Source organism: Nanorana parkeri, unplaced genomic scaffold, assembly GCF_000935625.1.
Source record: "Nanorana parkeri isolate BGI_ZX_2015 unplaced genomic scaffold, ASM93562v1 scaffold426, whole genome shotgun sequence".
NCBI classification, from domain to species: Eukaryota; Metazoa; Chordata; class Amphibia; order Anura; family Dicroglossidae; genus Nanorana; species Nanorana parkeri.
In genome coordinates this window covers 173,930-187,240 of record NW_017306694.1, presented here as the reverse complement: position 1 = coordinate 187,240, position 13,311 = coordinate 173,930, and the positions used below count along the sequence as shown (strand labels likewise).

The window sequence follows — 13,311 nt, the reverse complement described above, 5'->3', positions numbered from 1 at the left end:
ATCCACCATACAACTCCTCATAGCTGCTTTACCTCATCTGCCATACAACTCCTCATAGCTGCTTTACCTCATCCGCCATACAACTCCTCAGAGCTGCTTTTACGTCAATCGCCATACAACTCCTCATAGCTGCTTTACCTCATCCGCCATACAACTCCTCAGAGCTGCTTTACGTCATCCGCCATACAACTCATAGCTGCTTTACGTCATCCGCCATACAACTCCTCATAGCTGCTTTACGTCATCCGCTATGCAACTCCTCATAGCTGCTTTACGTCATCCGCCATACAACTCCTCATAGCTGCTTTACGTCATCCGCCATGCAACTCCTCATAGCTGATTTATGTCATCCGCCATCATTTGATTTACGACCCTAATTGATCTAGATATCGGTTCTCTAAATATGGTTAACCTATATAAGCGAGAAAGTAATAACTTTTTAATTTGTATCCATCTGGGTGAGATGTTGAAACAATCCCAATATATGGAGCTAGAGAGACATCTAGTGGTCTTTGGTTGTAAAAACTTTGATATAAGCTGTGATTTGGTATGGGGGGTTAAACCTGCATTTACCCCCTGAGGACGTCGTTGGTGAAGAAACGCGTAGGGGCGGGCCTACCATACCAAACACGATAGCTTTCGGACCAGCCGAACGTGATTTTATTGTCATTGAATTTTAAAACTTCTTAATAAACTACTTCTGGAACTATTATCCGATGAAGGATTTTTTTTCTTTGCATGACTGTGGGAATACTGTGCACTTTGAAGACTGATGGTAAAGTACGAGACACGAAAGACGCCGCATTAACGTGGCCCATCAGACAAAACGTTTGGGGCTGTTACAGCCAAAAGTTTGCGGTGAGTACGCACTCTGATTGGTGGATGTATTAGCATTAATACAAACCCCAATAAAGCATTATCCTACTACTGAATATTGGAAAGCTCTACTACCCGTCATCGAAGTGGAGTTGATTACCACAGAGACTTTCTTTGTCTATTCACATCAATTTTTGTTCATAATAATTCTTGTTCACATTATCTGTTTGTTCACAATAAGTTCTGTTCACATACACTGAGTGGCCAGGTTATTATGACCACCTGACGTTTGTAGGCAAATTAGCTATAATTTGGCGCTGAAGTTGCTAGAGGGCCAGACCATTATAAATAGGGAAGCAGGTTGTTTACCACGACAGTAGAAGTGATTGTTTTCTGAAGATACGGGGAAACAATGCGATTTAACAGCCTTTGAATGTGGGATGATTGTTGGCGCGGAGCCATGGAGCGAGTATCAGCAAAACAGCAGAATTTGTTAAATGTTCAAGAGCAGCTGTTTGGTAAAGTGTTTAAAGACCGGACTGTCAGCCGAAAATCTGGGTCTGAACGTGCGAATTGTGGCCGTCAGCGACTAGTCAATGTTAGGGCAGAACGGAGAATGGCAAGACTGGTACAAGACAACAGAAGGGCAACAGTGCCGTGTCAGATTCCTCGCATCACCTTTCATCATCTCGCAGAGTCACAAGGCGGCCCAACAAAGTCATCTCGTGGCCCAACGAAGTACTGATGGGGTGGTCATAATAATCTGGCCACTCAGTGTATATGTTATGTCACACAATGATGCACATTAAGGTGTAAGCAAGATTTGCAAAAGTGAAGGATTTTTTTAGATTCACTTATTTTATTGCAACAAAGGCACTTAGGATTGATATTGGTTTAAAAAAAGGTCACAATTTTTAACCCTATATATGGTATTTCACAAGTATAGAGTTTTTATTTCTATAGTAATTGACGGTACTTTACATCCACGGATTGTTTCATTTTTCACAGCTCAAAAACACTTTGGATTTATACACAGATATTTTGTTTCTTATACTAGCGCTGTATACTTAGTTAAAACAATATATTACAAGTGCCTAGCTGTATAATGGTGGGCTTGTCGGCATTTCAGCCACCAATAAGTAAAGTTTCTGTTTTGGGTGGACTTTTCTATAAACTAAGGAGGGGATATGGGAGCTAGAACAAATGTTTCCGTGGAACAAGCATTTAACAGAGACAGTCAGACACATTATCGGGCTGAGTATTTATTATGCTGTAAAATAAAGTCGTCTTTGATTACAATGATTATCAAACCCATAAAAATAATAAAACATTTCATAGTTACAATCAAAACAATAATAAATTAACAAAAAAACAGCCCATCTCATAACATCCCACCCAGAAGTTCTAACAATTCCCCCAGCCTTGTAAACGTGATAATGGAATGTCAGGACCTTTGCACAGTCCATGTCCTATGTATCAAATACCAGCCAATTACAGACTGGTATGCCGAATGCTTGAATCTGGGTCATGTGACCCAATTCCAGCAGCATAACAGGCCACATTTACCTTCACCAGAAATAGTTCAGTGTCAACCCGCAACCGCCAAAGAGATGAGAGCTTCTCTTTCTCTCTCAGCACTTTGCAGTGTGAGGGCCCCAACGGGATGCAATTTGGATGGGCCCTTGCACTACACAGTTACTGGCAAAACATTGACTGTACAACCAGATTTTAAGGTGTGTGCAAAGCGTTAAAAGGAGAAGTATTGGTAGAGTAAAATGTACTCTACGCAACACTTTGAGCCAGTGTGTGATATTGCAGCTGTCACATGCCTGCTCTATAGATCACAAACCAGCCAATGGCTTCTCCCTGCAGAAAGTGGTGACCGTCAGTCATCATTCACTGCTGGGATTCCCCCCTTCCCTCTCTGCTCCTCTAGCGCTCATTGGAAGACAGGAGAGGGATCGGGCAGAGCCAGCTGTCAATCAAGCAGCGGGGTGGATCCCGACAGTATTGTCTGGATCTTTCCTACCTGCAGCACAGTTCTGCGCTGTCAGCGTATAGTAAAATGTACTCCTGGAACTCAAAAGAAAATTAAAAAGGTTTGGCTTTAGGTCTCTTAATATTAAATAGAAAATGATGTCACAATGCGAGACAGAAAAGCCTCATATCATCCTGGTTTCATTTTCATACTAAAAAGCTGGACTCACTATGAAAAAAACAAAAAATAATGGTGGGTGGTGGCAGGAGCTTAACAGAAAAAGGGAAATCAGTTTCAGAAGGGCACACAGGAGGGGTTCCTGGCTAGCCAAAGAGATGACGATCAGGCACCTTGCGGTTCCTCCAAAGACTGGACTTTTACTTAAAGTTTAAAATGCGAATAAGTGATTTGTGAAATAAAATCCTTCCTATGCGGAGCGGCAGGACTATTTCTGCTCAGTTAGAAATACAAGTAATAAAAGTAAAGAGAATAGAACAGGGGTGGGCAACCTCAGCACTCCAGCTGTGGTGAAACTACAAATCACATGAGTCATATCAAGACTTACAGCCACAGGCATGTTGAGATTTGTAGTTTCCCCACAGCTGGAGTGCCGGGGTTCCCTACCGCTGGAACAGAACATAAAATCATCCTAAAATCTCCAATACCACAAACTGGAAATAGGAGCTTGATTTACAGACAATAAAATCTAAAAAAGTAATCATCACAGGACAGACAGCAAAAGACAAAACAGAATTAGCAGCATTGGAGGTCATTGGTCATGTATAGAATTGGGCAGTAGTGAGACAGGAACAATCTCTACCCCTTAAAGGGTTTATGGGGCAAAGAAGCTGTCCGCTGGTCATGTGCGACATTTGGTATTGTCACAGCACTGAACCATCTGCTATGTAAACTTTGTTTTATCTCGTGCCGACACTTCACCTGCAGTTCCAGTTCTGCAGAATCTCAGTGAATGAGCCCCAAACGTGGAGGATAATAAATCGGGGCTGCACTTATCTTCCTGTCTCCATTAGAGTGATAATGTGATCAGCAAACTCCTGAATGGCTCCATAGCCACCTCCATGCTGGCAGACAAAGCTGTCCGTCATCTTGGCCGCCGTGCAAGCGTCAGCGGGAACTCCACCAGTGCCAGCCAGCTTCAGGCACTCCACATCAGAATAACTGCAGCCTGTAGGGTGGAAGACATTGGAAGAATGGCAATAAAGGTCAGTAGGGAGGTTATATCCCTTCATGAGCTGTAGTGTCATGGCATTGGTGAGTTCATAAGAGCATTGTGGGAGGGGCAGAAACAAATTACTGGGGGAAATCTCTCCATTGTGGGAGGGGCAGAAACAAACTACTGGGAGAAATCTCTCCATTGTGGGAGGGGCAGAGACACAAACTACTGCAGGGAAATCTCTCCATTGTGGGAGGGGCAGAGACAGAAACTACTGGGGGGAAATCTCTCCATTGTGGGAGGAGCAGAGACACAAACTACTGCAGGGAAATCTCATCATTGTGGGAGGGGCAGAGACAGAAACTACTGGGGGGAAATCTCTCCATTGTGGGAGGAGCAGAGACATCTCACCATTGTGGGAGGGGCAGAGACAAACTACTGCAGGGAAATCTCACCATTGTGGGAGGGGCAGAGACAGAAACTACTGCAGGGAAATCTCACCATTGTAGGAGGAGCAGAGACACAATCTACTGCAGGGAAATCCCACCATTGTAGGAGGGGCATGTAGCATAGTGGTTAACACTTCTGCCTTGCTCAGTCCTCAGTTAAAATCCCAGTCAGGACACTATCTGCAAGGAGTTTGCATGTTCTCCCTGAGCTTGCATGGGTCTCCTCCCACACTCCAAGACATGCTGGAAGGTTAATTGGCCCTGTATATATGCATGCGAGATAGGGACCTTAGATTGTAAGCTCCATGATGGCAGGGACTGTTGTGAATGTGCGTAAATTGTCAGCGCTATATAAATACCAGTAATAAAATATTGGGAATGGAGGATACTGACCCATATAGGCCACCTGGTTCCAGGAAGAGATACCCAGCTTGTCCATCCATCGCTCCACAACCTCCTTTTTATTGGACACATTTGCCTCGATCAAACATGGCAGATTCAGATTGGACACCAACGCTGGACGGATGTCCCTTTCGGAGGCGAAATGAACCTGAATGGAATTAGAGATGGTTATTACTTCTTGCAGGAGTAGCACAAGTCTGACAGGAGCTTCCAGAACACATCATCTGATATATTTGGATATATGCCGGTCATTATTACTTTAATAGCCAACTGTACTGGAAAACATAGTAAGCTTCCAAATCTGCCTGATGAAGCCTCTGATCAGCTTGTTCTACAAGTGATTCAAAGGGGTTGATTTACTAACCTTTTAAACACACCACGAACGTGTATACACCTCTGTAGTGTGTTCCCTCCCAGCATGATCTATGGGAGGAATCGAAACACCTTTGTAGTGTGTACACACCCAGCAGGTGTGTTGTGCAAAGCCCTGCAATGAATTGCAAGGTAATGTGGTGTAAATTAGCTCTATGTTATGTTGCTTGCGTTGATGAATCCAGGAATGTAAATGCATGAGCTAACCATTTTTGTCTAAACTGTGAAGCAGCATTATATATGCATCATGTGCATGATTTTTCCATATATGGCATTAGTGGAAATATGCTTTTAGAGACTTTTTGGTTGATAAATACGTTTTGCTGTGTGAAAATCACACACACCTGGGGTGTGTGTGTGTTTAGGTTAGTAAATCACCCCCAAAGTCTCACTCCGACTGGCTCATTCTAGGGATGAATTGTACTGTACATCTTAACCGTCATTGGCTCATTCTAGGGTCGAATTGTACTGTATAACACTCTAATTGGCTTGCACCTCCTCTCTCCCCATTTCTGACATACCTGCACATCTTTGTCCAGCAACATTCGTATCCCGTCAACATCTCGCAGACTATAGGAGATCAGCTCATGTTCCTGATTCACATAGACTCGCCCGTCTGTCAGACAGCCATCGATGTTACATACCAACAGCTTCACCACTGTTGGATTCTTGCCAAAATATCCGTACCTGCAAAAAAAAAAAAAACGTCATCAGAACTGCAGAGTCCAGGGCAGGAGTAGATGCAGAATACAGAAATCAGAAGACAGTCATTGTAAACAAGAATTTAGTGGAAAACTATATTGAGCAGTTTTATTTTTTTTCATACTCAGATCTTTGCTTTGCAATTTTATATCAAAGGATCCTGGATTATAGGATGGAGGATTTAGAAGCAGGAAGATTCTTCCTCAGGTACAGCTTCCTCTCCAGCAAGGAGAACAGTAAGCAGCATAGCAATGACTACCAAATCCCACTCCTAATCTAGTGAGACTAGCAGTCAGAGACAGCAGACATGCAGCTAGGAGGATAGAGAACATCAGAGAGCCTAGGCACATATTGTTTAGGGCAGGGGTGCCCACAATTTTTGTGTTAAGATCTACTTTTCAAATGACGAGCTACATGAGATCTACCAACGAAAACAAAACCTCCCTCGCTGTCTCTCTCCTGGTTGTCTCTCCTTGTTCTCTGCCCTGGCTGTCTCTACTCGCTCTCTCATATGGCTGTCTCTCCTCTCTCTCTCTGGCTGTCTCTCCTCTCTCTCTCCTGGCTGTCTCTCCCTCCTGGTTGTCTCTCCTCTCTCTCCTGGCTGTCTCTCCTCTCTCTCATGGCTGTCTCTCCTCTCTCTCCTGGCTCTCTCTCCTCGCACTCGCTCTCTTGGCTGTCTCTCCTCACACTCGCTCCCTTGGCTGTCTCTTCTCACACTCGCTCTCCCGTCTGCCTCTCCTGGCTCACCTTGGTGTATTTTGGAAACAGTGTAGTGCAGCAGGCTATGTAAACTAATATTCTTTGATGTAATACATAGCACTTCAACCACCAGTATCCACCAGAAAGGTGTCAGGGAGCTTGGCTCAGCAGACTCAGGCTAATAGGTAATCATGTGTGCACAGCTAAATAAATATACCAAAATGGAATAGAGGGGCCGCCATTCACACTTAGTGATCTACCAGCATCAGCTTTGAGAGCTACTGGTAGATCACGATCTACCTAATGGGCACCCCTGGTTTAGGGTGATGCTTATGCACAATTCTGTTTCTAGATTTTCCATATAAGAATGCAATTTTTTTTGGAGTTCTGGTAGTTTAAAGTCTGAGCTGTCCATCACTGTGACCTATTTTCCACTTCGCTGGTGGCAAGGGCTGGTCCACGAACAGAAAATATGCAACCTAACTCTACTCTGGCACCAATCTCAGATATAAAATGATTCCTTTACTGCAGACAGATGATAGATTTCACCTTTTGACTCGTTGTTCTGCGATGGGCCAGTCGAGATCAACATCAATATCCACACTGTGCTCCGGCCTCATTTCATAGTAAGCGAGCTTCCCATCCTGAAAATAAGGGAATAAAAGTCACATGGCAATGCTGTCCAATATACAATCATGAGCACTGTATGAGGATGCCCCTCCTTTATTACACAAGATCTACTCCAGCACTTTTCTCTTTCACCCACCAGGGCCGCAGAGAAAACATGGTAAAGTAACAGCTCTACACAGAAGAGGCTCTGACCTGTAGTAATCCCTTAGTGATCAGCTCTCTGGTGGCAAAGTAAAAAGATCCATTCTCATGCAGCTCTCCGTTCCAGTCCTGGCGGCGAGGGCGACGCGCTGGGTTAAAGTTATCTGCCACTGTTGACTCTCCTACAATGCACAATAACATTTATCTGGAAATATACACACATCAAGACCAAGTCCATCAGAACTTGCATGCCAATTTTACATATTTGTCCCTTTGGAAACAAACTGCTGCACATTTTACAATCCTTTCCAGGGCCAGAAAACACAACTCTATTACAGCACTTACAACAAAGAACCCTTCCCTCAACTGCACATTAATGCTAAGGTCAGGGGTAAAGACTGGCGCTATGATGAAAGTACAAACACCTCACCTGCCTTCACCTCCTTCCAGCGGAACAGGTGATGTCTGACCACAGAGAACACCGAGTCGTAGCCCTGGTTCTGTATCATGTCCGCCACCTTGATGAGGTCGCAGGGGTGCAGACATGGAGACGTGGCTTGTATATTCCCAACTAGATCCACCTCTGTGAAAGAAAATCGACATTATAGCCTAATACAGCAATATGCGATTATATAGGAAGAGTATATTCTGCAGAGCTGCCATGCGTAATGGTCAGCAGGCTCTACAAGACAGAACAAGGCCCCAGATAAGCCGGAGGCAGCAATTAATTAAATTATTTTTAAAAGACTTTACCTCGCCCATTCAGGATACAGTGGCAAGTGGTCCTTAAAGTCCTCCCCTGACACCCTTAAACTTAACGTACAAGCACCCAATATCTGCTCCTGCCTCCACTGCAACCAGAGAAAATAGCCAGTGCTTCCAGGTATAGAGGATCATGTGACCCCCCCGTGAGAGGGCTGGAGCCCAAAAGCCAACTACTAGGCCTGAGCACTGTGACATGACTGGTGGAGTAATGTCACAAGGGCCTATTTATGACTAATTTGCAGAGCCAGTCTCCCTACTAATCTTCCTGAAAGCTCACTTTGTGCAAATAGACGCAGAAACAAAAGTTCTTAGATATATTTTATGCATGTAATGTAATTCTGAGTTTGTGCCACTAGATGGAGCTAAGAAATATTTATACAAGTATTTTCTATGCTCCTCCGCGCCACCTACTGGCCATAATGCAGTATTACAATACAGCAAGTCGTCCTGCAAATGGGTTATAACTAGACCCCATAGTTTGGGAGTGTGTTGTGCGATGGATTTAAAGAACAGTTTCTCTCCCATTCCACATAAAAGGGCTTTTTTTTTAACATAATGTTGGGGTTACATTACAATGGCGGTTCAGGTGAAAGCAGAGGCGTGTTCAGTTCCTTAGCCAAGCGCTGAGTAGCTGTTCTGCAGCACTTCAGTTCGCTGCAGCAACTTCACTGAACGCTTCAGCTGCACAGTGCTAAGCAAAATAGCGGAGGATAATATTTTTGACGAATAAATACAATTTTCCAGCGAATATTTGGTGTGCTCGTCCACCAAAACATTAAATTATAGGTTCCCACACTGAATTGATTTCCTCCATCTGGGTTCAGGCACCTTTCTCCAGTGCTGCCAGGTGTGCCACAGTTGAAATGCCCGCTGGTGCTCTGTCCCCACCTTCTCTGTCAAACTCAGCGCTCTGCATCCACATTCACCTCCGCTGCGAGTGCTAAGTTAGCAGTGCTGAGCGCCGACCTGCAGCACAGCGTTCAGCGGCGGTTTGCTAACAGAACTCGCAGCGGCTGAGCAACTGAACACAGCTCAGTACTTCATGGAGCTCTCCTGTACACCTTCGTTGGTGACATGATGCAGAGATAGCGGTCCAGTGTGAAATGATGGCAGTTATGTGACATGGATGACGAACCTGGGTGATGCTGCAGGAACTCCTGTATGGTCTGCAGGGAGCTGGTCGTGTCTTGGGACACCTCAGGGCTCCTCCGGTGGACCTTTGCCCCATACTGCTTGGCGACCTTCTCGATCTCATCAAGGTCTGTGGACACCCACACACTGTAAGAGAAAGAACCAAAACCAGTTATAAGACGGCAGAACTGGGAGGCCACAGCAACCAACGATTAGTCTCATAATTGATTAGATGGCCGATTATTTTTTGATTAATTAAGGTTGCATGGTATTTGCGCAAATGTTTATCAAACAAGTATTTTTAGGATAAAATACACTAAAATGAAACTTGGTGCACAGGAACAGAATATAATACCCAATTTTCGGGTAAAATATGAAAGACGGGGTCCCGCCGGGTAGACACCAAACATGTCAAGTCTTAAAATTGCATGCACCCGTGAAACTGCAAAAAAAAACTACAACACCCACAATTTCCCATAGGTGACGCATTCAAAGCTTTTACTGCTCATCAGTTTAGTGTTCACAGTGATTGACGGCCCTAAAATGTACTGCTCTCACTCTGACGTTCCTGGCAATGTAATGTAACATGTGTGGCACAATTTTGGTTTTTGCATGCAGGCACATCGGACATATTTGCGTTGTATGTACGTGCACGTGGAGGACTTAAAAATTATTATTTTTATACACTCAACTTTATTGCTATCACATAGGTGGCTAACAACCCCCCCTATGTAATAGCAAATGTGATGCAACAGGTTCTCTTTATGGAGACGTCAGGGGCCTTTCAGACCCCTAATGTCACCTAGGGACCCCAAAGAAGCTGAAGCAGAGATCTGATTCACCAGCTTCTTCTGACTCTAAGAGCAGGAGAATGTACTCAGTGACACAGGCAGTGTTGTAATGCACATCACTTCCGTGTCCAATGACCGGAGGAGCCATCAGCAACTGGAAGCTCGTTGATCTCCCTCTGATCTGTCAGGGGAGACCCGCCCGCACGGGGACAGGAGGAGCCAGAGAAAGTCATCAGCGGCAAGGGGGGCGCAAAGCACCGCACAAATGATCCGGCAATCGCCCGCTGTTTAAAACGATACCAAGAACACGGCGGGAAGAAGCCATGTCCTTGGTATAACCACTTCAAGCGGATGATGCGTATTTACGTGAACTCGCCTGAAGTGGTTCATTAGTTTCATGGATTTAAAGTAATCTAAAAGTGAGAAACTTCAAAAATCAACATAAAATAATCGTATAGAGGAGATTTCCTTTTTTTTTAATGGAGCAGAAAGAATCTGGCGCAGCTGCCATGGCAACCAATCAGCTTTGAAAATAAAAGGATCGACACGGATTGGTTACTATGGACAACTGCTCCAGTTTTGATCATTCCCCCACATAGTATATTGCACAGATAGCTCCTCGTTCTCTATGTATGGCAGAGGACGTGTCCTCCCGGGACATGGAGTGTTTTGTATCCAACACACACTGGAAAAGCTATAAGAAGGCAAACCCACATGAGTGGACGGGGCACTCAAACTTCTATGAGCGGATTGGACCTTTCAGTGGGCGGGACATTCCCCCGGCAGCAGATTGGTTCCCTGGGTGGGCGGAGCGCTCTCCGTAGTAACAGATAGGGAAAGCAGGGGGTGTGTCACTGACCTATCAAACTGCCCGCAGTCTATGGCGGCCCGCAGCACCCAGGCGATGAGCGGTTTCCCGGCTAGTCTCCGGATATTCTTCAACGGGATCCCCTTACTTCCTCCTCGGGCCAGGATCACCGCCGCCAGGTGTCCCCGCTTCTTCTTCTTCTTGACCGGCCCGTCCCCAGCTGCCTGCGACGCCATCTTCCCGCTGTTCCGGGCCGCGTCACAGCTAGTGAGGGCTCTTTATTGGAGGGGGCGGGGCCTAGCTTGCCACATCACCTCAGAGGGAGTCAGCAAAGAGGCGGGGCCTGAGTGTAAATGAGTGCTTAACCCTTTCCCTGCTGGACAAGTTTTTCCCCCCATTGCCTGCATAGCATGTAATAAACAATTAATATTTGCAAAACATCCAAAAAATGATATGAGCCGATGAGCTAAGGATTTAAAGATGGACAATGTTTAGGAAATCTGTATTTTAAGAATATTATTATTATTATACAGGATTTATATAGCACCAATAGTTTGCGCAGCGCTTTACAATATAAGGAAGACATTACAGTCACAATACAATTAAAGACAAGATAGTAATTTAGGATGTATATATATATATATATAGAATTTGTATTTCTGTCCATCCAGTTCTGAAAATACACAACTCTGCCCCACAGTAAAGCAGGAATAACAAAACACTTTCAAATATATATTTCAAGCTGAACGCTGGGTATAAAGTATTATGCATACTTAAAGTTGGTTATTGTCCTCTGTCCAATTAGTCTCCAGCCATCACACGGTCAACCAGTGTTAATGATCAGCCCACCCCTCGTATCTGTCATAAGACCTCCTGCCTGCCCAGAAGGCAAATAATAGATTAAACGCAGAAATAAAAATGGAATATGTTGCAGGTTCCCGGCCCGAAGATGTATTGTCTGTATTAGTGACAACAATGCTCCTAAATGGATACAGTATAGTGAGTCAGCGTTGTCACCTCTTGTCTGAGGTCTATATTGCAGATGTTAAGGAAGGCATGGGGGAGGGGGCTCTATTTCAGGGGGTTTGATAGCATTGGCCACAAATCTGTAGACCCCTGACCATCACACCTATATGAGCTTGTTGGACATCCCTTTCCCAAACCAGGGCAATTATCATGTAGTTCCCCCCTTTGTGGCTATACCCTCCTCCATTCTGGGAAGGCTTTCCACAAGATTTTGGTGTCTGTGGGAATTTGTGCCCATTTCTGAGGTCACATACTGATGTTGGATTAGAAAACCTAAATCGCAATTGGCTTTCTAATTCATCTTAAAGGAGAACTATGGGGTTAGGGCTTTTCCCCATGGTTCTCCTTAGGGTAACGGGAGGACATAAACCAGCGTCCTCCCATCACCCTAGGCTCAGTATACCGCGAGCTGTAGCTCACGGTATACTGAGACGCCGCAGCTGAAGCAGATCCCGACAATTATGTCTGGATCTGCCCAGCTGCGTGATTGACAGCTGGCTCTGCCTATCTAGAGGCAGAGCCAGTTGTACCCTCCCCCGTCCGATCCGCCAGTCAGCGCTGGAGGATCGGAGCTGGGAGGGGGGAATCCAGCCCCTCCACTGTCACGGCAGAGAGCCGTGACAGGATCGAGAAGTGAGTGAACACCGGCATGTGTCTCGATCTACTGAGCCAACCTGTGACAGTCTCATTGTCACAGGTCGGCTAGAACTAAGAGGTGAGTGAAAAGCACTCACCTCATAGTTCTCTTTTAAAGGAAGGTGTTCAGTTGAGGTCAGGGCTCTGTGCAAGACACTCAAGTTCCTCCACGCCAAACTATTGCTCCACCTTTACATGTACATTGTATGGCCAAGGATTTGTGGACCCCTGACCTTCACACAGTTATGAACTTGTTGGACTTCTCATTCCAGAACCATGGCCATTAAAAGGAGTTGCCCTTTTTGAGACTACAACATCCAAGGTTTTCCACAAGATTTTGGATTGGCTGTAGAAATTTGTTCTATTTGTGAGGTCAGGTACCGACGACAGATGAGAACTCACCATTGGCCGTTCCAGTTTATGCCAAAGATGTTCAGTAGTGTTGAGGTCAGGACTCTGTGCAGGACATGCAAGCTGCTCCACACCAGACTATTGCTCCACTTTTACATGCACATCATATGGCCAAAAGCTTGTGGACACCTGACCATCTATATGAGCTTGTTGGACTTCCCATTCCCCAACCATGACCATTAATATGGAGTTGCATCCCCCCCCCCCCCCCCCCCACACACATTATAAATTTTCTGAACGTCAATACCCTGTAGAATAAAATGTTGACAGGTTAAGATTTTTATGTTGCACGATATTAGCGCAGCATATTATCAAACCCCAAAATATAGTGAAAAATGCCCTTAAATGCCCCAAAGCACAATTAAATACCCATTGTTTTT

The 13,311-nt window shown here is 45.0% G+C and overlaps 1 protein-coding gene across 1 annotated transcript; it reads right to left on the bottom strand.

The window, feature by feature from the left end:
* Positions 1-3,677: 3,677 nt before the first annotated feature.
* Positions 3,678-11,165, bottom strand: CMAS (cytidine monophosphate N-acetylneuraminic acid synthetase). Its single transcript, XM_018560016.1, has 8 exons — positions 10,910-11,165; positions 9,264-9,406; positions 7,794-7,946; positions 7,415-7,545; positions 7,142-7,236; positions 5,713-5,878; positions 4,811-4,967; positions 3,678-3,980 (listed from the first exon to the last, which is right to left on the bottom strand). Exons 1-8 carry the CDS (start codon positions 11,092-11,094, stop codon positions 3,805-3,807), a joined length of 1,206 nt encoding a protein of 401 aa, XP_018415518.1. The 5' UTR covers positions 11,095-11,165; the 3' UTR covers positions 3,678-3,804.
* Between the last annotated feature and the right edge of the window lie 2,146 nt (positions 11,166-13,311).

Excerpts from the sequence above, each read along its gene's own strand:
- CMAS (XM_018560016.1), bottom strand. The coding sequence starts at position 11,094 with ATGGCGTCGCAGGCAGCTGGGGACGGGCCGGTCAAGAAGAAGAAGAAG. Across the intron at positions 9,407-10,909 it reads GACTGCGGGCAGTTTGATAG|TGTGTGGGTGTCCACAGACC; the intron begins GTCAGTGACACA and ends TTTCTCTTACAG. Across the intron at positions 3,981-4,810 it reads GAACCAGGTGGCCTATATGG|GCTGCAGTTATTCTGATGTG; the intron begins GTCAGTATCCTC and ends TCCACCCTACAG.